Raw genomic sequence first — 26,956 nt, 5'->3', positions numbered from 1 at the left:
ATGGGTATAGATTTTTATTTTGCAATATTTCTGCGTCTGTTGAGGGAATTTAAAGCTCCCTGACCTGAGTGTTAATTACATGAGCACTAATTAACCACCGGGCAGCCCTCATGGGATGGGATAGTAAGTGAAATGCTTGGCCTATATAAACCACTGCTTCATCTTACCTCATTACATAGATTAGGCTGATAAGTGTGCTCTGGAACAGCACTAAGGAGCCAGCTAGGCAACTTTAATGCATCATTAAGAAAGAAAAATAACCTTTCACGTGTAAGAGCTGGCTCAGAAGCTGTTATATTTAGATATTCTGGGTTATTTATTCTCATACCCATGACCTTCCAACAGAAGTCCTCGCTGCGTACCATTTGCAGCCGTACCCTTCGTCATACCAGTGCGCATGGTGTGCCCAACATAATTTATTCCAAGGGTCGATGGAGAAGTTGTTGCTGGTCTGCATTTGTGTTGCTAGTGTTGGGTTGCATGATATGGCAATGCAGCCAACTTACTGCAACCTACCTTCTTTACCCTACCCAAGAGAAGGTCACATTGGTCAACAGTGCCAGGCTGCCTTTTCCTGCCATCACCTTCTGTAACCTCAACCGGGCTCGTAGGTCTCAGCTGAATTCTTCCAAGTATCAACCTTTAACTGACCATCTGTCTTTACTTTCAATGGGTGACAAGGAAGAAGGTCCAACCAATACTGCAAGAGAAAGGTACTTTGCCTTTTTTCTGTCACAGTTAAGTTCTGAAGAGCAAATGGAACTGGGACACCAACTGCATGATATGCTAATCTCCTGTGTCTTTCATGATGAAGTCTGCGATGAAAGGTCAGTGAAAATGTTCTGTAAAACAATGTAGTGAACAGAAAACAATATTAAAAAAAAATGCTCTATAAATATAGGTATGTTTATATTTACTATATGTATATTGCGTATGATCCTGAGTTTAGTTATTCCCCAAGTGAGTAAAAATAAAAAATACACAGCCTGTAAGCAAATATATTTAAAGTGTGTTTTACTGCCAACAGCGAATTCTTCCAATTGGAATCTTGGTCGTGCTGAAAGACTGGTCTGAAAATAAATTCTCTTGTGTATGGCTTACCTAATTCTAATTAGCGCTAGTTAGAGAGGTTTTCCTGATTTTTTTCTTATGTTCCTTAAGTGTAGATAACGAAACCATGCAAAGTTTACTCTTTTTGAGATGTTAATTTCGAAATAACCAAAACTAAACAGTCCGCACTCATAAGGATCTCAGAATAATCCCCCGGGTAGATCACGCAAAGCACATACTTTATTGTAGAAAAATGGTTACTATGTCATAAAATATGTGCAGACCTCATAGGTGACACTCAATTCCAAATCTTAAAGTACATGTCACTTAATGCAGATTCTACCATCCTCAGGGAAGTCCAAGGTTAAGGTTTTTTTTTTTTTTAAATGCAAGGATACACAATACAAAAAGGAAAGATCTGCACCTGCCAGAAGGAGGGGGGGGGACACAAAAATCTGAAAAAACTTGCAGTAACTCTGTTTCGCGCCAGTCCTGATGCTTTCTCAACATAAAAAATTTAAAAATACAATAAAGATGTATATAAAGGAATCATGTGTGGAACAGGAGGGATATACCATCCTCATCCCACCCAGGATCAATGACTTCCAATTTCTGTAGTATACCCTTGCACCAAAACAAGTTTCTGTTTTTATTGCAGGGGTGTCCTGCAGAAATTAGAAGTCATTGATCCTGGGTGGGATGAAGTGGATATATCCCTCTTGTTCCACACGATTCCTTTATATACATCTTTATAGTTTTAATTTATTATGTTGATAAAGTTTTCGGACAGGCGCGAAAAGCATCCAGGGTTACTGTTTTTTTTTTTTTTTCATTTTTTGTCCACCCCCCCCCCCCCCCCCCCCCCCCCCCTCCCTCTTCCTTCTGGCAGGTGCAGGTTTTTCCTTTTTTTTATTTCATATCATTGCTTTTTTTTTTTTTTTAATGCAGATTTTATCTGCAATAAGTGACGTATGCTTGAAGATTTTCGATTGCCTGTCACTATTGAGGTCTGCACAGATTTTATAACATGTTGTTGACCATTTTTCTACAATAAGGCATTGCACTTTCTATGATCTACCGGGTGGATTATTTTGAGACCCTTTTGAGTGCAAATTGTTTGTCCGGTTTTGGTGATTTCTGCATATGGATTTAATCCATCACCAATATAAGGATCTGGGATACATTTAATCATGTAAGTGTCCAGATTATCTTACATATTTAATTCTCCTGTGGAACTGGAGTTGCGGCAACAAGTAACTAAAGAAAGGCTTTTCCTGTTCATTTTGACTATGGTAATATCTACTGTGGTTGACACTGCAACTTTTAACCATTCAGTGTACAGTAGTACCAAGAGTTCCCTCTGCAAATTGTTGTAGGTTCATTCATTTTAGGTTACTGCCCTGCTATAAGGAAATATGTTCATGCAGATGGACTTAGAGGACCACTGAGTTTCAGTTGTATTTCTCTCTTTTTCAGCTTCTTTACACCTTTCTTAAACCCTAAGCTTGGAAGTTGTTACACCTTCAATGGGCCAAGACACACAGGTCTTCAGTCAAAAGTCCAAGAAGCGGAGGTTCTAAATGCCACCAAGGCTGGATTTAGCTATGGTGATTTACAATTCTTCACTATCATTATATAAATGGTCATGACGACAGGCACAAATGCTGCTTTATCTGAAATTGGTCAGTCAGTATCCATATTGTGAATGTTCATCAAGTATTTAAAGCTGTAAAAAAATATCTGGGGGCAAATTAGCCAAGCTAGGAAAATAGGTGGATAATTTTTCCAGTCTAGCTCCATTAGCCCAATATATACTGGATGCATTCCGGCTTAGTGAATAAATGTGTGTTCTATTTGTATTTCAGATTAAGCTACTTAACGCTACTTTTAAAAAATAAGGGAAATAATAACTCACCAGTTTTACTAAGCAGCTTCACATTTTCAACAGTAACACTGCATGAAATTTATGTGGCTTTGATCTAATATATTATAAGGAATTTAATAATAAAAAAAAAAGAAGAAATGTTTTATTTCAAACAGGAAGGAATTAGGCATTACAATCTTCTAAACAAAATAAAAAAATTGAATTGTCAAAAATAAATACACATTTTATATATAACTGTGAATAAGAATTATTTAGAAAAGCTGGTAGCAAGAGATTTGTCGTATTTTAACAACATGCTTGAGCTTACATTATTTTTTAAAATAATTTATTTTAAATGGTGTTATTACTTTCCATTACCAAGATCAAAGAAACATCAAAAAAGCAAACCAATTAGCTTTCAGTGTTATGTATGTAATGTATGCAGGGATTATTCGAAAAAAGTGACGTGATAAGACATTCATCCGGATATGGTTATTTCCGCTCATTTCTCGATTATTTTTCTAAATATAACCTGTGTATATGTACACATTTTTTTTCTTCCTTGATCAGTTAGTTAAAGGAAACAATATCTCCTTTTTTTATCTTCTAACAGGTCTAACAATGGAACTCTACATAGAGCAGAGCGAGTATATTAGTAGTTTAAGTACAGCAGCGGGGTTAAGAGTCGTTCTACATGGACAGGGAAAGATGCCATTTCCGGAGGACGAAGGGGTGAATGTTCCACCTGGCCAGGAGTCAGATATTGGTGTAGTGAAGGTGACAGGTTTTAAAATCTTATACCTAGTATGCCCGATACCCCCTTCATAGAAGGAAAGGAACAAACAAATACAGCCTTGCAATCCCAAGATAACAGCCCAAGGTCAGGGATTTTATGTTCTTATACACTAAACTTACAATCAAAGCAAATATTCATTTTCTACCCTCCATGTTAGCATATTTGGAAAGTATAAACTATTGACAATGCACTTCCACCGAATCAGTATGAAATATTGCATATACAGGTATATGCTCTGTAATAGCCATTTTGCATATTTGTCATAATGAAGACATGTAGATAGCTAAAGAGTTCTATATAATCCCCATGCTATGTATGTACATGATATATAAGTATCTTTCTGCAATAGGTTCACGTTAAACGGTTGACAGAACCCTACAGCAGCAGATGTAGCAGTGGAGAAAGCATCAGGAATTACTATGCTGATGTATACGGGACCGATTACAGCCGCGAGGCAGGTTTCCTCCAGCTGACACTAGACATCTGTATTTTTTTAAACGTATTTGTACAATTTGTATATATTTTCCCTCCATTTCCATTATTAATTTCTTCCTGAGAAGACATCCACGTGATATCTTCATGTACACATACATAGAGTACATTATAGTGTTTCCATTTGGCTTTAACTTAGGCGTGCAAGAAGAGTTGTGCTCAGGCTAAGATGATCAAGAACTGTGGCTGCAGAATGTGGGAGTTTCCAGCACCCCCAGGGTCTGATGTGCCCCTTTGTAACATTAGTGAACCATCCGTAAGTAAGTATGAACCATCTGAATATGATCTACAATGATTCATCTATTACAGTGCATTCCATTAGCCACCTATCAATCATATTAAACACAATTATTCTCTTCTGTTGGTAGATGACTGCGTGGAAATGTATGAATATAAGTTGTCCCATGATCAGCTCAGATGTCATTGTCCCCTTCAGTGTGAGTGAGTATCACCAAATATTGCTGCCCTAAGCCTATTCGCTGCATGAGGGAGCTGCGCGCTGGTAGCTCCCTCCTTGTAATAAACTGAGCGAACGAACAAACGAACACCGATATCCGGTGTTTGTTTGTTCGTCTGAAATTTCTATTTCATTCATTCGTCTTTCTGACAAATGAATAGACGAAATTCCCATAAGGAATGCCCAAGTTTTTAACAGTGCATGCGCGGGAATTTCACAGCACTATCTAGTGTGGGCAGATGATGTGTCCCACAGGGACTTCATCTACCTACACAAAGATGGCGGCGCTCAGGACCTAGGTCCGGGCAGAAAATAAAGATTAAAAAATAAGTAATATGTGGGGCTTAGGAGCATTTGAAAGTGACTAGGGGGACAATTAGATGTAGTGGAGTCAGGAGGGGGGTTAAAAAATAACTGGATTCAGCCATGACAGTGCCGCTTTAATAAACCTAACAGACAATTAGCATTTACAAGGATGTTTTTTTTAAAACTTGATAATCCAAGTCACTGAAGGTTGTTTTTCTCCAACCAGGGAAGAGATTTTTGAACTGACTCTCTCGTCATCACAGTGGCCAAGCAGCATGTACCTGGTAAGTAATATCTATCTATCACAAGGTAGCTGATATCTTGAAGGTAAAAAATACATAAATACTGAGTGCCGAGCATATGTACTAACCTGGAATGGTGAAAAATTGATAAAGGAATTTCATATTTTAGGTCGAAATGGACCAACAGGTAAGCATTGTCTATTTCGGCTATTTTTCCATTTTCTTGCCCTAAAATTTGCATTTTTTACATTTTCCTACAAATCTCCAATTTATTGAATACACCTCTGCATATATCTCAAGATATTTACTAATACATCAGAAGTTAGACCAGATTGGCCACACGACTGACTCGGCAAATGCCGCACCCGCTGATAGCTGTAGGTTGCAGCCATCTTCCCGCAGCTCTCCAATACGATTAAAGGGGGACAAAATGTATGAAGTTGGCATATTTACTTATTTTGTAACTATTTTGCTTCTCAAAGAACGCACCTGTAGGGCTTCTTTAAAATAAAGTGGTGTGCAGGGTCTCCATCATCGATAAATTCGAGTGCGCACGTACGTGTTAGTTTGAAAGTAGCTGTGTGCAAGTGTGATTGTGTGAGACTCCTTGGAATGTGATGAAATAGCATGAACATTCTACGGGGTGGGCCAAAATTCAGCGTAGGATTTTACAGGTAAATAACTCATTTGTTAATAGTTTCATTGTTTTATTGTAGGTACATATTATAACTCATATTATTATGAGTCTAGGGAGATTCATCACGGGTAATTCTGTAAAGTAAAAATAGAGTAATTTCATTTTCAATTTCAAGAAATTCCCAAATTCTTTGGCCGTCATGTTCCCCCACCTTTCAGCTCCCAATTGTACCTATAACTATATGAAGGAGCAGGAGCAAACTGCATACGCAGCTCAAGGAGAAAATCCGTGCAGAAATTCGAGCTCTAGAGCCTCAAATATTAACTAATGTTACGAACAATGCAATCGAAAGAGCCCGACTTTGAGAGGCGGCAAATGAAGCTCATTTAAAAATGTCATCTTCTGTACCTAGTCAAACAAGAATTCTGTATTTAGAAAATTGGGCAGACTAGATGGGCCGAATGGTTCTTATCTGCCGTTACATCCCATGTTAAGCAAACCTGCATATGTTAAGCCTTCATTGTAAGTGATATCATTGAAGTTGGTTCGAAAATTAAAAAGGTTATTGACTCATCAAACCCTACTTTGAATTTTGGCCCACCCTGCATTTTATATCAAGAGTAACTGCTGTGCTTTTTTCACATTTGAAATCTGTTTTAAAGCAATCATTAAAAAATTTAGTGGCTGTGCACGGATCACCTGTAAGTTAATTTTCTTAACAGGCTTATAACAAATTGTGAAATAAGTACCAACTTATAAAACAACCCGGTGGCCAGTTTGATAGAAAGAAAGGTCCCTATTGCATGTAAAATAAAAGTGATAGAGTTTGTGATACATCCCTTGCAAGGTTTGTTTGTTTTTTTAACATACCTTATTCATATTTTTTAGGACACGTTTTCAAAGCATCTCAGCAGCAGAAGAGGATATCAACAACATACTGAAAATATTAGGTTAGTCTAACAGTGAAAAGTAATGATACACAGCTGGAAGCATTTGCTACAGCTATTTTCTTATAATTATTCAAACTAAAGATGCACTATTCCGGATCTATCCCGATACAAGAAGTACCATAATACAGACAAGGGGATTTGCACTTAAAACTCTAAGGGATATATTAACTAAACAATTAGGATGGTGAATTCTCTGCATGAACAGGTGGTTTTATCAGAGTCTGTACAGATGTTTAAACTGCAACTGGATGAATACTTGCAAAAACATAATATTCAGGGATATTTTTTTTTTTTTTTTAAATTGTGGGGTATTCGCTTATTAGCTGTGTAACAATGTAATTTCAACTTTAAGGCCAGATTAGCTGAACTGAATACATAGCTGATTTAGAGAATTTTTTTTCAGTTTATCTACTCTGACCTTATAGGGACACTATAGGCATATGCATAACGTTAGTTTAATGAAGCAGTTTTTGTGTATACATCATGACACTGTAGTCTCACGGCTCAATTCTCTGCCAATTAAATCACTTTCGCCTCTCTTCATTGATACCTCCTAAATTCCTCCAATTTTTGACAGAAATTTCCATTTCAAAATACAGTCAAATTTATAGTGGCAGAAAAATATTCAGAAACACGTTGCAATTGGGAACATTTTTACATATTCAAAAATGATGGTTAGGGTGCAAAAAAAGCAACAAACTGGGCCAAAAATGTAGATGCAAAAATTATCAGCAAAACTTTGATAAAATTCCCCCAATATTTCCATAACAGTGATTCTCAATAAAATTAACAGTCGAAAACACAGTTGTGCTGGAGCATTTTTGGGTAGGTGTTAATGGTGCACTTGTGCCAGCCAGACTAATTTATCTGCATGGCCAAGGCAACACAAGGGATGAAGCTGTCAAACCCATCCTAAAAGCCAATGGCAGAACATATCATATTCAATTTTTTCACTCCGAGAAAGCTAACCCAGCTTACCACAACCTTTAAAAACATACATAAGCCGGAAGAACGGTCGCACGCTCGATGAGCTCCAGGCCGCGATAAGGGAAAAACCCTCCATCCACACCCGTAACCGGGTAAAACTAATCTCTGAGGGACCCCATCAGACAAAGGAGCATAATGGGACGAAAAACGAAGAAACTTAGACCTGACAGGCCCATGCCGGGCATGGATATCGGCGAGCTCTGGCGGCAGGCCCGCAGCGCCTCAGGCCCCAATATGGCGACTCTCCATGGCGGGTGCTCTGATTTTTTCGAGGAGACATCGGACGAAGGCGAGGAAGTAATCCCTTCGAGTCACCCACAGCCACAGCCGGCCAAAACACAGCATCCACCACCGGCCAAGGCCGCCACGCCTGTAAGCATGGAGGCCATCAGAGAGCTAATGGCAGAACACCACACAAAGATTTCGGCGGATGTCGCCTCAATCAGGGACGCACTACAGGGCCTGACAGGCCGCATTGGGACTGTGGAAGCCTCTATGACCACCCACAACACTCAAATCCAAACGCTGCAGCAAGAAGTCCAGGACCTGAAAAAGCTAGCAGGACAGACAGAGCTAAGGTTCGCGGCACTGGAAGACAAACACCGCATGAGGCACCTTAAGATCAGGGGCATCAGCGACGACATACCTGATACTGAACTACCCCACCTCGCCAGGCGACTCCTTACAGCTCTGCTGACTCCGAAAGCGGCTAAAGCTATAACAATAGACGGCGTATTCCGTATACCAAAGCCTACTAAAGCTCCAGCCACTGCCACACGGGACGTAATCTTACAGTTCCAAGCATACAGGGACAGAACAGCAGTACTAGCAACTACCAGGGATCAGCCATCCTACCTCTTCGAAGACATGTCTCTTACGTTTTACCCCGACTTATCAGGAGCGACATTGGCGTGGAGGCGATCCCTACAACAACTAACAACCCTCCTGCGACAGCAAAGCATCAGGTACCGCTGGGGCCCAGCACATACCCTACTGATCACCAAGGGCGATACCGCACTCACGATACGCAGCATGCAGGAGGCACCGGCGACACTACGAGAGCTACAGCTTCCAGCGGACTCTCTGGCACTACCGACACCAGCGGACAGACACAAGAATCCACCGACTTGGGGCACAGCAGGCGCAGCGGAATTTATCCCCAGGACGCAAGCAGGAACCCCTAAAGCCAAGACCACCACCTGAAAGGACTGGGACTCTATATCACACAACCGGGACTTTGCCCTCTAGCACTGACCCTGAACCAGACACAAAACACAAGAGAATTGTAGCCCCTCTTTGCAGTTGGCCGCACTCCACTACCCAACGGCATCCACATACCACATACCAGAGCCAGGCCCACCCTCTAGGAGCTGACCTACCCATGCCCTTAAGGGATATACCGAGAAACTCACCACCCGACAACAACCGGGCACCACACATAACCCCCACTAGGCACAGCAACCCCGAACACAGCAAAGGCCATACATACCTCCAGACAGACAACTACCGAGACTCAAGTAGACATGGGAGGTTAGGCATGTTCCTAGTGGCTGACTGCCTGCAGAAACACTACCTACATAACTGTCCTATTAGCTATGATACTCTCTGGGGCATACAAGGTCCAACTCTACCTTCCATAACACTAGTCCGCTTAGTCCAAACGCTAATAGCATGAAGCATATAGGCATTAGATGGTACTATACTGTGTAGTATCTTAATTTAATATGTGGAATCGAGACGTTACTATAAAACGTGTCCAGAATATGTGTACGCTAAAACAAGCGATATGGCGAGGTTAAACGTTTTAACATTTTTGTTTTAATTTTTTTACAACATACTTTCATATAGGCATCAGGTGGTACTATACTATGTAGCATCTTAAATTAATATGCGGAATCAAGACGTTTCTCTAAAACGTGTCCAGGATATGTTTACGCTAAATCAAGCGATATGGCTAGGTTAACCGTTTTAACATTTTTGTTTTCTTTATTCACAACATACTTTTAGTCAGGCCTCTTTTATCAGTTAACGGCTTGGAATACAATAAGTTAAACTATGCCTGGCGACTTAGCCAGAATGGTACTCTAGGTCACCCAAATTTAGTTGCCTAGCAACACCAGCGAAGTCACCCTTAAGCCAAGCAACAGCAATAATAATCAGTCCCCTTATGTCACACTGACCCAGATAAGTTATTTCGCAAACTGTTTATTGTAATTCATTCATTGTTGTCTAACCTATTACCATGCCTTCTTACAAAAAAATTCTGTGCAATGTCCTTCTGCCACTGTTTTATTTGCATATGTTTTCGTATAAATGCACGCTGTTGTGGCGTATGTAATCCGTATGTACCCACCTGCACACCAAAATAAAGAATTTATAAAAAAAAAAACATACATAAGCCAAAAACACTAGCAAGGAAAATGTCATCTATATCTCAGGGCAGAAGGAGTCCAACAGTGGCTTCTTCTTCTGTCCAAAAGTCTATATGTTTTTCACTATCCGCACTCCTGAATATACTAGTCAGACCCATATTATTTCCATATTGGTTATGGTTCATTATCATTATTGGCATTAATATATCGCCAACATATTCCACAGTGCTTTACAGTTATAAAATGGGGGCATTAGGCAGCAAATAATTTACATACGGAATATAACAGAGAAAAGAGGTGAGGAAGGCCCTACTCAAACAAGCTTACAATCTATCAGATAGGAGTACTCTAATGGCTGATATATAGGAAACTTAAATTCTCAATCATCCCTTGAAAAACATTTTCCTGGTTATTGAAGGATAACCTTACACACTTTAACTGCCCCATCATGCTGCTGTAGTGCTGCCAATACCTTTTTACCAGTATAATCAGGTAGGGTAGCAGGTGACTATGAGTCCTTATAGAATAGTATTTGAAACACAAACATAAAACAAAAAAATAAATAAACAAGAGCAGCTTAAACAAATAAATAACAAAAAAAAATTTTTTTTTGTTTTGTTTTGTTTTATCTTGTGTTGATTAATATAAACAATGCTTGCCCAGTGTAGATTCCTTTGGTTCCACTTTTTGTCCTTACATACAAATTTGCATTAGCTCAGTAAAAGAAGGATGTGGGCTGTTTTAATCACTACAACTTACTGGCCTAGTGTATTTTGGTTACAGTACTTTTTTTTTACATAGATTAAAATGATATATTTGTCTATTTTTACATTTGAAATATACAATCAGAAAGACATCCATGTGTCCCAAGGCAAAGTTATTTTCCTATACAAATCACATAAAAAAATGTCTTCTGAAGAAATGCGAATTATAGCAGAACCTGTCTGCATTTATTGTTTGAAAATAGCAAATTTGCAAAACAAAAATCACATGTCATACAAATCATGGACATCTTGTAATCCTCTACTTTGTGTTCATGGCACAGGTAATGCAAAAATCTATAGACTTGAGTTTCTCGTTTTTCATTTTGTTTCCCAGAGACAATGTGGTTAAGGTTGTGGTATATTATCAGCAACTGAACTACGAACTGATAGAAGAAGTTCCTTCTATGCAGGTAAGCTCCACAGCGTCCCCAAAATAAAATCAAGTATCAGTGCCTTCTATCTACAAAGAACTTAATTTCTCCTATGTATGTGTTTCATCTAAATGTTACATCAAACATCTTTTTTATTCACCAATTAACTTCAGGATTTCTGTAGGGTTTTTATTTTTTTGTTTTATTATTTTGCAAATGTTTGTTTGTTTTTTGTTTTGTTTTTTTACGAATTACTGTAGGGAATTCATAAGTTTGCTTAAAATACATTAAAGGACACTTCTGATCCCTAAAGCATTTCAGCTTCTTAAAGTGGTTTATATGTGAAGAGTGTGTCCTCTTTTTTTCATTTTAAAATAGAAATTGGTACTTTTATAAATTGTTTTTTATCACCCCTTCCCCCCCATGGCTGTCAATCAGACAACCATTCATGTTACTTCCTTGTAGTTTAGCTCAGTGGGCAAGCAATCACCCAGAGCACCTGCCTTGCAATGACTCCTCTTGAGCTGCATTAGGAAGTCTGTGATTGGACAGCCACAGAAAGTCTGGGCGTAGTTAGAAGGGGAAGGCTTGCAAATGCTTTTGACACGAGGTCTGCAACTTTTGCAAGCAGTTTTTAGATATACTCTCAATGAAAAAAAAACAAAAAACATGATTAACCCCATTGCGACCGTAGACATATCAGGTACGTTCAACAAAAAACGGTCCTTAAGGACCGCAGACGTACCTGATATGTCTGCGGGGAATTAGAGAATTGGAAGCGATCATGATCACCCCCCTCACTGGCAGGCCACTGGAGAACAACGGGTGATCGCTCCCCTGGAGCGATCACTTCCGGGTTGGTCCACATGGTGCCCGGCAGTGAGGAAGAGCATCGGAAGCCATCAAGCAGGCTTCCGATGCTTTGTCTGTATTGAGTGCCTCGAGGGGACGAGGCACTCAGTAAAATAAAAAATGAAATAAAATGTAAATTTTTTAAAAATGTTATAAAATAAAAAAAATAACCCCTTCCCTCCCTCTCACTCTCCCATGTACTTACCTATCACCGCCTTTCCCCCTCTGGCGATCGGTCTTCTTCTTCTATGGGGGGACTGTCTGGCAGCCCAGACAGTCCCCCCTCTGCAAAAATATGACCCCCAGGGGCCATGTGACCGCTCTAAAAGAACAGTCACATGGCCACCATAGGTTTCCAAAGTGCTGCCAGCAGGGGGACCAGGGCCGGCCTTAGGCCTTAAGGCGCCATGTGCGAAAAATCTTAACAGCGCCCCCCCCCCCCCCATCATACCCCTTTATCCATGTACAGTGTATGTCAATAGGTGTGTAGTGTTTGTATATAGAATTTATTAAATTAATAATTATTTAAAAACAAAAATGAATCCCCCTTCCCTGTTACCTTGCATGGAGGTGGGCATGCTGAACTCTGGTGATCCAGTATGCTGGGAATCTGGTCGGCGCCTCCACCGCGTGCAAGACCATAAGTAACTGTTTTGTGAGCACTTAGTGTCAGAGCTTTCCTGTAGTAATCCGTGGCAACCTTCTGATTGGCCAGAGCTCGGAGGACAGCTACATATTGCATTTTGTATGAGACAGCTCTGCTGTAAAAAATCTCATAATAATATGATGTAGTGTGTGGTGTCTGTGTGTGATACGAGTGATGGCTGTGTGTGATATGTATGCTATGTGTTGGCTGTGTGTAATATTTGTAATTGTTGTAATTGTTGTATTGGATGTGTGTGATATGTGTGCTGATATGAAGAGCAGAGATCGTGTACTGGTAGGTGGGGAGCAGGAGGCATAGTAGAGGAGGGTGGGGGAGCAGCGGTAGTGTAGTGGTAGGTGGGGGAGCAGGGCAGTGTAGTGGTAGGTGGGGGAGCAGGGGGCACAGTGGTGATAGATGGGGCGGGGGCACAGTGGTTGTAGCTGGGGCACAGTGGTGGTGTATTGGTAGGTTGGGGAGCAGGGGCACAGTAGTGGTAGGTGGGGGAGCATAGGTAGTGTAGCGGTGGGTGGGGAAGCAGGGGACACAGTGGGAGAGCAGGGGTAGTGTAGTAGTAGGTAGGAGAGCAGGGGCACAGTGGGTAACTGGGGGAGCAGGGGCAGTGGGAAGGTGGGGGAGCAGGGGCACAGAAGGAAGCTGGGGGAGAGAGGGCACAGTGGTGGTAGCTGGGGAAGCAAGGGTCACAGTGGGTAAGTGGGGGAGAAGGAGCAGAGTGTGTAGCTGGGGAGCAGGGGCACAGTAGATAGCTGGGGCACAGTGGGTAGGTGGGGGAGCAGAGGGACACAGTTAGCCCTGGTGGGGAGCAGGGGGCACAGTTAGGCCTGGTGGGGGAGCAGGGGGCACAGTTAGGCCTGGTGGGGGAGCAGGGGGCACAGTTAGGCCTGGTGGGGGAGCAGCATTGGCGGATCCAGGGGGGGGGCAACGGGGCAATTGCCCCCCCCGAGAAAATATTGCTGCCTGAGGCTCTCCCCTGCCGGCCCACGTAGGGCTGGTGCTATCCAAGCACCAGCCCTGCTGATTGCCTGAACGGACCGGAGATCAGTGATCTCCCTCCCCGGCCCACACAGGCAGATTGCTGGGCGGCCGGCAGGGGAGGGAGTGAGAGAGAGAACCCGGGGGAGCTCTTACCTGCAGCTCCGCCGGGTTCTCCTCTCGCGAGCACGGAGCGTTACCATGGCAACGCTCCGTTCTCGCGAGAGTGAACTCTAGCCTGAGCTGCAGGTTAGAGTTCACTCCCCCACTAGAACCACCAGGGAATGGAAGAGAAAGCAATGTCTCCCCCTCCCTCAGCAAAGGTAAGAAGGGAGGGGGGACATTAGCTTTATTTATTTAATTATTATTTAATAATGAAAACAAAAATATATATATTTTATCTGCCCCCCTATCCCCTCACACACTGCACCACACAGCCCCCCTTACCTACACAGCCCCCCCTTACCTACACAGCCCCCCCCTTACCTACACAGCCCCCCCTTACCTACACAGCCCCCCCTTACCTACACAGCCCCCCCCCTTACCTACACAGCCCCCCCTTACCTACACAGCCCCCCCCCTTACCTACACAGCCCCCCCTTACCTACACAGCCCCCCCTTACCTACACAGCCCCCCCTTACCTACACAGCCCCCCTTACCTACACAGCCCCCCCCCCTTACCTACACAGCCCCCCCTTACCTACACAGTCCCCCCTTACCTACACAGACCCCCTTACATACACAGTCCCCCCTTACCTACACAGCCCCCCTCTTACATACACAGCCCCCCCTTACCTTCACAGCCCCCCTTACCTACACAGCCCCCCTTACCTACACAGCCCCCCCTTACCTACACAGCCCCCCCTTACCTACACAGCCCCCCCTTACCTACACAGCCCCCCTTACCTACACAGCCCCCCCCCTTACATACACAGCCCCCTCTTACCTACACAGCCCCCCCTTAACTACATAGCCCCCCTCTTACATACACAGCCCCCCCTTACCTACACAGCCCCCCCTTACCTACACAGCCCCCCCTTACCTACACAGCCCCCCCTTACCTACACAGCCCCCCCCTTACCTACACAGCCCCCCCTTACCTACACAGCCCCCCCTTACCTACACAGCCCCCCTTACCTACACAGCCCCCCTTACCTACACAGCCCCCCCTTACCTACACAGCCCCCCCTTACCTACACAGCCCCCCCCCCTTACCTACACAGCCCCCCTCTTACCTACAAAGCCCCCCCTTACCTACACAGCCCCCCTTACCTACACAGTTCCCTCTTACCTACACAGCCCCCCTTACCTACACAGCCCCCCCTTACCTACACAGCCCCCCCCCTTACCTACACAGCCCCCCTTCCCTACACAGCCCCCCCCCCCTTACCTACACAGCCCCCCCTTACCTACACAGCCCCCCTTACCTACACAGCCCCCCCTTACCTACACAGTCCCCCCTTACCTACACAGACCCCCTTACATACACAGTCCCCCCTTACCTACACAGCCCCCCTCTTACATACACAGCCCCCCCTTACCTTCACAGCCCCCCTTACCTACACAGCCCCCCCTTACCTACACAGCCCCCCCTTACCTACACAGCCCCCCCTTACCTACACAGCCCCCCCTTACCTACACAGCCCCCCCCCTTACCTACACAGCCCCCCTTACCTACACAGCCCCCCCTTACCTACATAGCCCCCCTCTTACATACACAGCCCCCCCTTACCTACACAGCCCCCCCTTACCTACACAGCCCCCCCCCTTACCTACACAGCCCCCCCTTACCTACACAGCCCCCCTTACCTACACAGCCCCCCTTACCTACACAGCCCCCCCCTTACCTACACAGCCCCCCCTTACCTACACAGCCCCCCCCCCTTACCTACACAGCCCCCCTCTTACCTACAAAGCCCCCCCTTACCTACACAGCCCCCCCTTCCCTACACAGCCCCCCCTTACATACACAGCCCCCCTTACCTACACAGTCCCCCCTACATCCACAGTCCCCCCTTACATAAACAGTCCCCCCCTTACCCACACCCCCCTTACATACACAGCCCCCTCTTACATACACAGCCCCCCTTACACACACAGCCCCCCCTTACACACACAGCCCCTCCTTACACACACAGCCCCCCCTTACACACACAGCCCCCTCTTACACACACAGCCCCCCTCTTACACACACAGCCCCCCCTTACACACACAGCTCCCCCTTACATACATAGCCCCCCTTACACACACACACACAGCCCCCCTTACACATAGCCCACAATACACTCACTGCCCCCCATACACACACACAGCACCCCTCACACAAAAACACACTGCGCCACTCACGCACAAACACACTGCTCCCAATACACACACTGCACCATTTACACACAAACACACTGCTCCCAATATACATATTGCTACCCCATACATACACTGCACCCCTCTCACACACGCACTACCCCTTCATACACATACTGCGACCCTCACACACACTGCACCCCTCACACACATACACACTACAACCCCTATCCCGGCAGACATGGGTAAGTTATCAAATTTTTTTTAAACAGTTTGACTACTTACTCTGGGAGGGCGCCACAGCAACTCCTGGCACCAAAACCACTACAGAGAGCTGTAGTGGTTATTGTGCCTGGATTGTTTCTTAAAATAATCTGCCAGTGCCCCTCCCGAGATTAGCTTCTGGATCCGCCACTGGGGAGCAGGGGGCACAGTTAGGCCTGGTGGGGGAGCAGGGGGCACAGTTAGGCCTGGTGGGGGAGCAGGGGGCACAGTTAGGCCTGGTGGGGGAGCGGGGAGCACAGTTAGGCCAAGTGGGGGAGCAGGGGGCACAATTAGACCTGGTGGGGAGCAGAGGGCACAGTTAAGCTAGGTGGGGGAGCAGGGGGCACAGTTAGGCCTGGTGGGGGAGCAGGGGGCACAGTTAGGCCAAGTGGGGGAGCAGGGGGCACAATTAGGCCTGGTGGGGGAGCAGGGGGCACAATTAGGCCTGGTGGGGGAGCAGGGGGCACAGTTAGGCTAGGTGGGGGAGCAGGGGGCACAGTTAGGCCTGGTGGGGGAGCAGGGGGCACAATTAGGCTAGGTGGGGGGCAGGGGGCACAGTTAGGCCTGGTGGGGGAGCAGGGGGCATAGTTAGGCCTGGTGGGGGAGCAGGGGGCACAGTTAGGCTAGGTGGGGGGCAGGGGGCAGGAACTGCTTCCCTTAACTTACCAGGCAGAGGGTTTGCCTGCATGTAGCTCAGCCCCGCTTGCAGTGTAGCTCCGCCCCTGCTTGCCATGTAGCTCCGCCTCTGATTGCCGCTTAACTCCGCCCCCTTTGCCCTCACTGATAGACCCGAGTGGGGTCTGTCAGTGAGGGCTGAGTTAAGAGGCAGGGGGGGCGGAGTGCACCACGCTACACAGCGCAGCCTGCATTAGGGGAGGGCTCTGAGCTCTCCCTCACAGGCTGTCACTAGGAGACAGTGCGAGCTGTGTAGGCTGTCAGGGCGCCCCATGGTCCATGGCGCCCTGTCCGGCCGCACAGCTCGCACACCCCTAAGGCAGGCCCTGAGGGGGACAGGGGGGCAGTCCCCCTGCTGGTGAAAAAAGTAAATAAAAAGTAAAAAAATTAATAAATAAAGTTAATAAATGTAAAAAAATATATTTTTTTAAATATATATGTATATATGATATATATATATACACATTTATTATATCTATATATAATACGTATATATATATATGTCATACTAAGTGTATTTTTTTATTAATATATACATATATTAATATAAAAATACACTTAGAGTAAAATTACACACGTGTATATATATATATAAAAAATAAATAATAATCATTTAAAAATAAATTTTAAAAATGTAAAAATAATAAAAAAAGAAAAAAATATATATATATGTAATTTTATTCTAACTGTATTTTGATATTAATATATATGTATTTGTTGTATTACTACACGAGTCCGTTTAGCGTCCTTGTTTTTCGTACACTGCTGAGAGCACAGATTCTCTGTGCCCCGGCCGTGTACAAATTTTATTAATTTTGTTTTAGATTTTTAGCACCATTCCACACCTTATTGATTCACAACTGCTGTCCATCCCTTCCCTCTCCTGTCCTTCACTGGCCATCTCCATATATAACTCTTGTAACGGACCGTTTCAGCATAAAAGGGAATAAAATCAGTTTAGGCGATAATCCCCTTTAGATATACCAGCAGCTACTGTAAGCACCGATTTCCCGAACTCCCAAACTGCACGGATTCACCAACTCTCGAACAGCAGACACACGAACCCTGGAAGCAGCCGAACAGGAAAAGCAATACGAACAGCTTACACTCCTGGCAGTCGGCATACAGTCCCCTTTCCCCCAAGAAAGAGACAACACTCCAGCTTCAGGGTTAAACAGCAACAACACTGATTTATTCACACACAGGCTTATATGAGATTCCCCCATGCAAGGGAGGGATTTGCAATACACCAATCCAGTTTAAGGTACAACCCACAGGTTCCCTCCCCTCAGATAACCAGTTAACATAATTATTACAGCCAGGGAAAATACAGTTTTTATTCAGGTGCTATAACTTTAAATCCATCCATCCAATCTTCATGAAAACTACATATTTAGAATCAACACACACATCAACACACAAATATAAACCCTTCCAAAAATCAGACAAATCCCTCCAGTGGATCAAAAGTTAGGTGGAAGTCCTTTATGACCGACCGCAAGCACAATTTCCTGCCCAAAACAGTTCCATAGATTTGGGCTGTGCGGTCGGTCAATTTCATGCAGAAAAACGACTAAGTCCCATTCGAACGAGCGTTCGAATATTCGAACGGGACTTAGTCTCTGAAGCTGAAAAACAAAGTGTAGGAGAAGGTAAGGGTCAGCGGTGTTCGGTAAAATGTGTAGCCGATTTCAGTTCCATGAATTTGGCTACACATACCGCTGACCTCGTTCGAATGAACAAAGATGGCCGCCGTCACGTGTTCGTTTGTCGAATGGCGGCCACTTCGGCTACTTCGGCACTTCGGCTGCATCCGAAGTGCCCATTTAAAGCTGCAGCACTGTTCCAAATTATTTAAAGGAACAGTCTTATACAATCCAATCTGCTAAAAGAGTCTTTAACAGGTAATACCTTCCAGGGGCCATAGTCTTAAAGGGTATTGTTACACAAAGTCTCAATATGGCCCCAGACAGTTCTTAAAGGGCCAGCAGCAGCCCAATATAGATCCATTAGCCCAAATAACCCAGGGGCCATAGTCAGCAGGTAGGAGGCGGGCAAACAGGCTTCTCCAGTTCATAGTGGCGAGGTTGGTTTCGCCACAACTCTACTATTACATCTGCCTTGAACACTGCAGCACCACTCCAAACAAGCACCTCAAGGAGGACCCGCCCCCAACCATGGCATACTAAATCAACGCGCTACCTGCAAAGATGCTCCCGTTGTGCTGAACGCTCCTGGAGGAAGTCTCGTACCCAATCAGACTTTCTCCATTATAGATTCATATTGTGTTCATACAGTGCAGCCCTTGCCCTTGCCAAACAGTCCTATTTTTCCTCTCTTATTAGTTCATGTACCCGCAACCCCAGGCGTCTCTTTGACACCTTTAATTCTCTTCTTCGCCCTGCTGTGGCCACCCCCAAAACTAACCTTACTTCTGATAACTTTGCATGTTACTTCACTGACAAGATTGAACAGTTTAGGAAAGAATTCTCCCCTCCTTGCCTTTTTTCACACATAGATCATGCCTTTCCTACCCTTCAGACATTCTCCCCAGCTACTGACCAAGAGGTGGCTGCTCTTCTTTGCTCCTCTCGCCCCACCACTTGCCCGCTCGATCCTGTCCCATCTCACCTTATCAGATCTCTCTCCACTTGTCTCGTGCCTTCTCTAACACACATCTTCAACTGCTCGCTCTCTTCTGGCATCGTCCCTGCTGACCTTAACCCCTTAAGGACCAAACTTCTGGAATAAAAGGGAATCATGACGTGTCAGACATGTCATGTGTCCTTAAGGGGTTAAACATGCCACTGTAGTACCTATACTAAAAAAACCATCCCTCGACCCATCCACCCTCTCTAACTACCGTCCCATATCCCTGCTCCCTTTTTCCTCAAAGCTTCTGGAAAGACTTGTCTTTACCCGTGTGTCTCATTTCCTTAGTTCCAACTCTCTCCTTGACCCCCTTCAATCTGGCTTCCGCCCTCTCCACTCTACAGAGACTGCCCTTATCAAAGTCACTAACGACCTAATCGCAGCTAAATCCAAAGGCCACTACTCCATACTAATTCTTCTTGACCTCTCAGCGGCCTTTGACACCGTTGATCATGCTCTCCTTCTTCAAACTCTTCAATCGCTTGGTCTCTGTGACTCTGTCCTCTCGTGGTTTTCCTCTTATCTCTCCCAACGCTCATTCAGTGTCTCCTTTTCTAATGATACATCCTCCCCTTGCCCTGTCTCGGTTGGAGTCCCCCAAGGCTCCGTCCTTGGTCCCCTTCTATTTTCTCTTTATACTGCCTCTCTTGGCAAACTTATTACCTCTTTTGGATTCCACTACCACCTGTACGCTGATGACACCCAGCTATATCTCTCCTCCCCGGACCTCTCCCCTGCCGTCCTGCAACGTGTCACTGCTTGCCTTTCTTCCATCTCTGACTGGATGTCCTCCCGCTTTCTGAAACTCAATCTCTCAAAAACTGAGCTCCTTGTCTTTCCTCCTCCTAATACTGATCCTCCTCTTTCGCTCTCCCTTCAAGTTTGTGGTACCAGCATCAGTCCATCCTTGCAAGCGCGCTGTCTTGGCGTCATACTTGACTCTGGTCTCACCTTTGAGCCTCACATCCAGCATGTTGCCAAATCCTGTAGATTCCATCTTAAAAACATAGCCCGCATCCGCCCCTTTCTTGCACCAGATACCACCAAGGAGCTTGTCCATGCTCTAGTAATTTCCCGCATGGATTACTGTAACCCTCTCCTGATTGGTCTTCCCAAAAGCCGTACTGCACCCCTACAGTCCGTAATGAACGCTGCTGCTAGACTGATTTTCCTCTCTAGTCATTTCTCTCACACCTCACCCCTCTGCCAGTCCTTACATTGGCTTCCTGTATGCTATAGGAGTCAATTCAAGGTACTAACTCACACCTATAAAGCACTGAACAACTCTAGCCCCTCTTATATCTCCTCACAGATCCATAGGTATGTCCCTTCTCGGTCTCTCCGCTCTGCCCGTGACCACCTCCTGTCCGTTGTCCGCACTCGTACGGCCAACTCGCGCTTGCAGGACTTCTCGCGGGCGGCTCCCTTCCTATGGAATAGCCTGCCTACCGCCATCAGACTCTCCCCTAGTCTTGCATCTTTTAAGAAGTGCTTTAAAACCCATCTCTTTAGGAAAGCTTATGGCCTCCAAGACTAACCAATACCTCACATACCTGTCTCTTGCCCTCTCCTAAAGGGCAGTCCACCTTATTTGATTGCAAATTCCTGTCCTAATGTGTTTTACACCCCACCTCCTATAGAATGTAAGCTCGATCGAGCAGGGTCCTCTTCAACCTATTGTTCCTGTAAGTTTATTTGTAAATGTCCTATTTATAGTTAAATCCCCTCTCATAATATTGTAAAGTGCTACGGAATCTGTTGGCGCTATATAAATTGCAATAATAAATAAATAAATAAAAATTATGGGGTTAAATCCTTTTTGGATGATGCTCTTTGAACTTTGACTCATCACCTGTGACATCACAACCTCTTTTTCGTAGTTTTCACTCTCCAATTAGATTTCGTCTACATCATATTTAAATCACTGTTTTCTCGCTACTCATTGTCTTGATAAAAGTCCTACGAGGACTGAAACGTTGATCTAATCGTTTGCACGTCTTTGAATAAACTGAGAATTTTTTCTTAAGAAGTCCTTCGAGTGCACTCTTCTCTCACTGTATATATTTATATCAAAATACACTTAGAAAAAAATGATATGTAATATATATATATATATATATGTATATATAAATAAATAAAAATAATACAAAACATACATATGTCCATATACATAATTACATAAATAATTTCATAAATATACACGTAGATTTCAAATATATAAATATATATAGTATAGTATATATATTTAAATTCTATGTGCATATTTATGTAATATTTTTATATAATTAAGTCATTTTACGGCGTTATCAATATGGGGAAAGAATAACGCCGTACTGGCAAAACGCGTTTATGGTTATAATATTGTGTATTTTTACTTTTAAAGTATATTTTATTACTTTTTTTTTTTTTTTTAATTCTTTATTTTTGTTGTGCGGGGGGTTACAGACATATCAACATACGCCACAACAGCGTGTCACAGTTTGTACATAGAATAAACATTGGCGTGAGGATTCGCACATTTTTGTATATTTGGTAAGATCAACTAAACAATTATTTCAATAGAGTGAAAAGTAGCTAGGAAGGCTAGCATAAAGAGGGTAACTTATTTAAGTATAATTATGAAGGTAGAATAAATAAACATTGCTTACATGACACATCATAGGAGAACACGTCTAAGTTCGCTTTAGGTTTGGCTTTGATGTAGTGCACTCTGCATGTCTTCTGAACTAAATGCTAAGTGTGGCTGGTCGTTAGGTGGCGTCATATCATATGCATGTGATTTTTTGGGGGTTTAAGTCTAGTTAAATTAAGGCATATACAGGCGTGTGGTTAAATGTTATAAAAGTCGAGTTATGAAAGTCAGAGCCATAACAACTTCAATATACATACAAAAGTAAAGCAAAAAGATGTGGCAAAGATAAGACTATATTGGCTAATTCTCACTTAACTTGAATTATTGCATCTCGCATACTCGGACTGCTTTGGCAAACTAAAATACAAGGAAACCTTTCTTGAATAAAAAGATAACTTGGTCAACCAGTGGGCAGCCGTGGCAGCCAGCCGTGATGTTCTCTGTGGCATGGGGGTACTCGAGGCAGCAGACTGCGGTTATAAGTCCCCTAGAGTCCTGCAGAGTCTGCGGTTCAGCCTATACCTTGTGCAGTCTTCTCCCATGTTATTGGTATGCCGTTCTGCTTGTGTAGGCTCCCAGAGGTGGGGGGATGTGGATCCCCATGGTCGCGTGTAGGTTTGGTTGTCGATGTGTTGGTTAGCCTCCAGGTTGTGAGCCGTGCTGGCCTTGAACTGGGGCAGCTCCATGGTTGCCTGACCGACGCGGCTGCCCTCCTGGGTCTTGCGCTTCTACGTGCCATCTGTTGGGTCAGTATTGGTTTGCCTTTCTGGAGCTTGTTTTTTGGGTTGGATCTCCGGCGAGGGTGTCCCCCCCAGGTTAACCCCTTGGCCCCAGGCCTGGGTGTCTTGATGCTTGCCTGTGAGTTCGGGCGCTGTCCCGAGAGGGCCCCTTGTCGGAGCAGGGCGTTTGCGGGTGCAATGGTGGGGGCAGCTTTTGCTGAACCCCGTTTGGTGCCTCGTGATGAGTTGCATGGATGTTCTGTGTTCGGCGGTCGCATGCGAGCTCTCAATTGTCTCCAGAAGGAGGCGAAGATCATGTTAAGCCGGTGCTCAGTGTCCCGCCACAAGCTTTGTGAGCAGTCTGTGTGGACGGTATCCGCCATCTTGGGTTCCTTCGTGGCGGTAGGATTGGGGCTCTGTGTGTCCGTCTCTTTGTCCCCAGTCTGCAGGGAGGGCATGTGGGGGTGGACCGGGATGACCCCCACCGGTCCAGAGGGGGGAGAACGAGGGCCCAGTTCCTGGTGCTTGGCCGGTCGCAGCAGCAGGAGAGCGGCCGTCCCTCCTGCACCCGCCATTTTTGTAGGCCTCACCATCGTGTCGGGTGATCGGGGTTCGATATGTCGCTTGTTTAATGTATGCTAGTGTACCCCGATGTCCTTGCTCACTGGATGTCTTTACTGTCTCGATCTTGTGCCTTTTGGCCATGAAAATAAGCTTTATTCGCTGATCTCTGCAGGAGCTGCTTTAGTGAGCGTCCGCTCTGCTCCGAGGTCAGGCCCCGCCCCCTTTATTACTTTTTAATATTGTATTTTTTTAATACACATTTATCTACTTTTTACTTGGCATTTTATCATTACTTCGGACTCCAAGTAATCCTCGGTGGGGATAATACCACCAGCGCTACTTAAAGGGAGCAGTTGACCTGTTCCCCTCTTGTGAGTATCCATTTTATTCCCTTATTTTATGCTATAGTTTTATATCAGTGTACACTATTGGTTGTCTCTCTCTACCCGAGTGTTTGTCGCGTAAAGGACGGATGATACACACCAAAGACGAAGGACACCTGCTGTATATCCCATAAGCGGGGATTAAACCGCTGCACGCCCTCCACACCAGAGCAAGTTCTTGCTCTTTCAAATGTGAGTTTGCATTCAAGAGTACTATATTATTTCTATTTTCTCTAATTTCAAAACCTACTGCACTATCTGGCTTCCTTTTGTCTCTTACATATGAGTGGATTCATCAGGAAGAACTAAAAAAAGAAAAAGTGTTCCGGACTGAATATTGCTGCATCAAACGACTGCACCAGATATATCTAGATAAGACTTTCTATTCTTTTTGTCTATTTTCAATATATTGGACTTCTTTCCTACTAGGCGCAGCTCTTACTTTTATTTGTTTTTATTGTGTTACTTTTTAAGGGTCTTTGAGGGATTCCCTTATAGAGTTGCTGCCTACTGTGTTATCTAGCGCTTACTCATTGTTCTGTTTTTAGTAGCTTTTGGATGTTTACCAGGAGGGCTTTCAGGTCCCCTTTAGAGGTGAGGGCTGAGTCCTCTGGTGAGGCTGGGGGTTTTGTGGATCCCACCTGGGGGTTTTGCGTGTGTGGTGTCTCCCCTCCCTCTGTCTCCGGGACAGGGGCCATGTTTGGCGGGGGATCCGCATGTGCTGGCGTGGTCTGCGCTGGTCGGAGCAGCATTTCCCCAATGTCCCTACCTTGGGTATTATCTCCAGCCGTGGGTTTGGGGGTGCGTCGGCCCATGGTTTGTGCGTCCTGCAGGGGATGGACTGGGTAATCGCGACCCGCTCTCTGTCCGCCGAGGAGTGCCTCGAGGCTGAGAATTGGTGTGGCGCGGTAGGCCGCTGTTTTGCGCCGCTGCCTGGGTTGCTTGGCGACCTGAAAAAAGGGCATCAAACTGCTCGCCCCGACGCCGTTGTGCTGGGTATACACTTTGTTTTGACGGATGGCTCCTGTGTAGGGTGATTTTTTCAGGATTGTGATCGGCAATCTGGGAGTTGTGTAAGATGGCGTCTATACAGGCTGGTCGTCAGGCTCCGCCCCTGTTCAGTCTTTTTTAGTAGCCACTTAGTCACAAACACTGGCCAAAAGTTAGCGTTCGAATAGTTTTTTGCATTTTTAACACACAAACAAATATAAATGCTACCTTTGGCCAGTGTTTGTGACTAAGTGGCTACTAAAAAAATACTGGACATACCCCATATACCCTGGGTTGTCTACGTTTCAAAAATATATGGTTTGGGGGTAAATTACATTGGCTGGCTTCAAAAATTTCCCAAATAGGACATGGGTGCATGACGACCAGCTGTGAAAATTCCAAGTTGGGAAACTGGAATGCTCACCCTCCAAATAAGGTCTTTTAGCCCCAGAGAACCTGACACTCCTATACATGGGGGGTATCACTGTACTCAGGAGATGTTGCCGAACACATATTGGGTTATTCTTTGGCAGTAACCCTTAATGTTCTCAGTACATGTATTCTTAAATTGCTATGTGTATCCAAAAAAATCCAATTATTAAAAAAAAATTTCAATTTGGCATAGATTGGTGGTAAAATGGTTGCATGAAAAGAGTCAAAATACCCCAAGTGTAATAGGTTGTCTTCTTTAAAAAAAATATATACATGTTATTCAGGGATTCCTGATAAATATCAGTGTTACAATGTAACTTGCGTTTATTTTGGGGGGAAAAAATGGTTTGGAAATAGCAAAGTGCTACATGTACTTATGGCCCTATAACTTTCCAAAAAAAGCTAAGCACATGTTAACATTGGGTATTTCTAAACTCAGGACAAAATTTAGAAACAATTTAGCATGGGTGTTTTTTGGCGGTTGAAGATGCGTAACAGATTTTGGGGGGTCAAAGTTAGAAAAAGTGTGTTTTTTTTTATTTTTTCATCTTATTGTATAATTTTTTTATAGTAAATTATATGATATGATGAAAATAATGGTATCTTTAGAAAGACCATTTAATGGCGAGAAGAACAGTATATAATGTGTGTGGGTACAGTAAATGAGTAAGAGGAAAATTACAGCTAAACACAAACACAGCAGAAATGTAAAAAGAGCCCTGGTCCTTAACGGTAAGAAAATTGAAAAACGGGCTGGTCACTAAAGGGTTAAATGCATGTATGGTTTTTATTGAGGGTATATCTAATAAATAGTGATTTATATGTATTTATCTTTTAATTTGGGAAGCGGAATGTCCCTTTAAGTCCCAGTAAGTACTAGTAATTATGCTCATGAAGTTATCTTTTATTGTTCTTTTCTGCAGCTCGTAGACTTGTTTTCTAGCATCGGAGGTTTGGTGGGTCTTTGGATTGGAGTCTCAGTCTGCACAGTGGCTGAGTTTTTTGAACTGATACTGAATCTTCTGACATTTTTCATTCGTCAAATTCCAAAAAGAGATGAAGAGTCCCCTACAAACCCATATACAGTTCCAGATCCTGATCCATGTTCTCCTGGACTTCAGTCGGATAACTGTTTTGCATGGGATGATGATGGTTCTAATCTTTTGGGGGACCAGTATAATCTCATCCAAGGCATACACAATCCATACGAGTGTTACAATACATAACCAGAAACCATGAAACGCAGGAGCAGGTTAAGAGCAGGTGGATCTCTGGGGAACCCTAATCACAAGGAGCTACTCCTAGACGTTGGCAGATGTATGGAGAGTAAAGGAGCACATGGCAGACATTGATTATTCAGTATTGAAAACATGTAACTGAAAAGTTCATTCAAACCACCAATATACAATAAATAAACTACACATTGAAAGAAATTGACCTACTACCGGCAAATGATAATTACATTTAATCCAGAAGCAATAGTGAATTAAGTGAAATTGTGTCTTGTTTGGGGAGAGAAAGTGCTTGCTTTTCTAATCTACAAACAGACAAGTATGAAAGTAAAAAA

General features: G+C 44.1%; 1 protein-coding gene across 1 annotated transcript; it reads left to right on the top strand.

Moving 5' to 3' along the window:
• On the top strand, window positions 1-26,728 carry LOC134600819 (amiloride-sensitive sodium channel subunit gamma-like). The gene is made up of 10 exons (XM_063445209.1): window positions 1-827; window positions 2,527-2,657; window positions 3,528-3,691; window positions 4,060-4,164; window positions 4,342-4,462; window positions 4,571-4,643; window positions 5,192-5,249; window positions 6,733-6,794; window positions 11,252-11,327; window positions 26,313-26,728. Exons 1-10 carry the CDS (start codon window positions 331-333, stop codon window positions 26,613-26,615), a joined length of 1,590 nt encoding a protein of 529 aa, XP_063301279.1. The 5' UTR covers window positions 1-330; the 3' UTR covers window positions 26,616-26,728.
• Window positions 26,729-26,956: the final 228 nt, after the last annotated feature.

The sequence above is a fragment of the Pelobates fuscus genome, chromosome 3, assembly GCF_036172605.1.
Source record: "Pelobates fuscus isolate aPelFus1 chromosome 3, aPelFus1.pri, whole genome shotgun sequence".
Taxonomy (NCBI): domain Eukaryota; kingdom Metazoa; phylum Chordata; class Amphibia; order Anura; family Pelobatidae; genus Pelobates; species Pelobates fuscus.
Note: the sequence above shows the minus strand (reverse complement) of the source record. Positions and strands in the feature narration are given on the sequence as shown.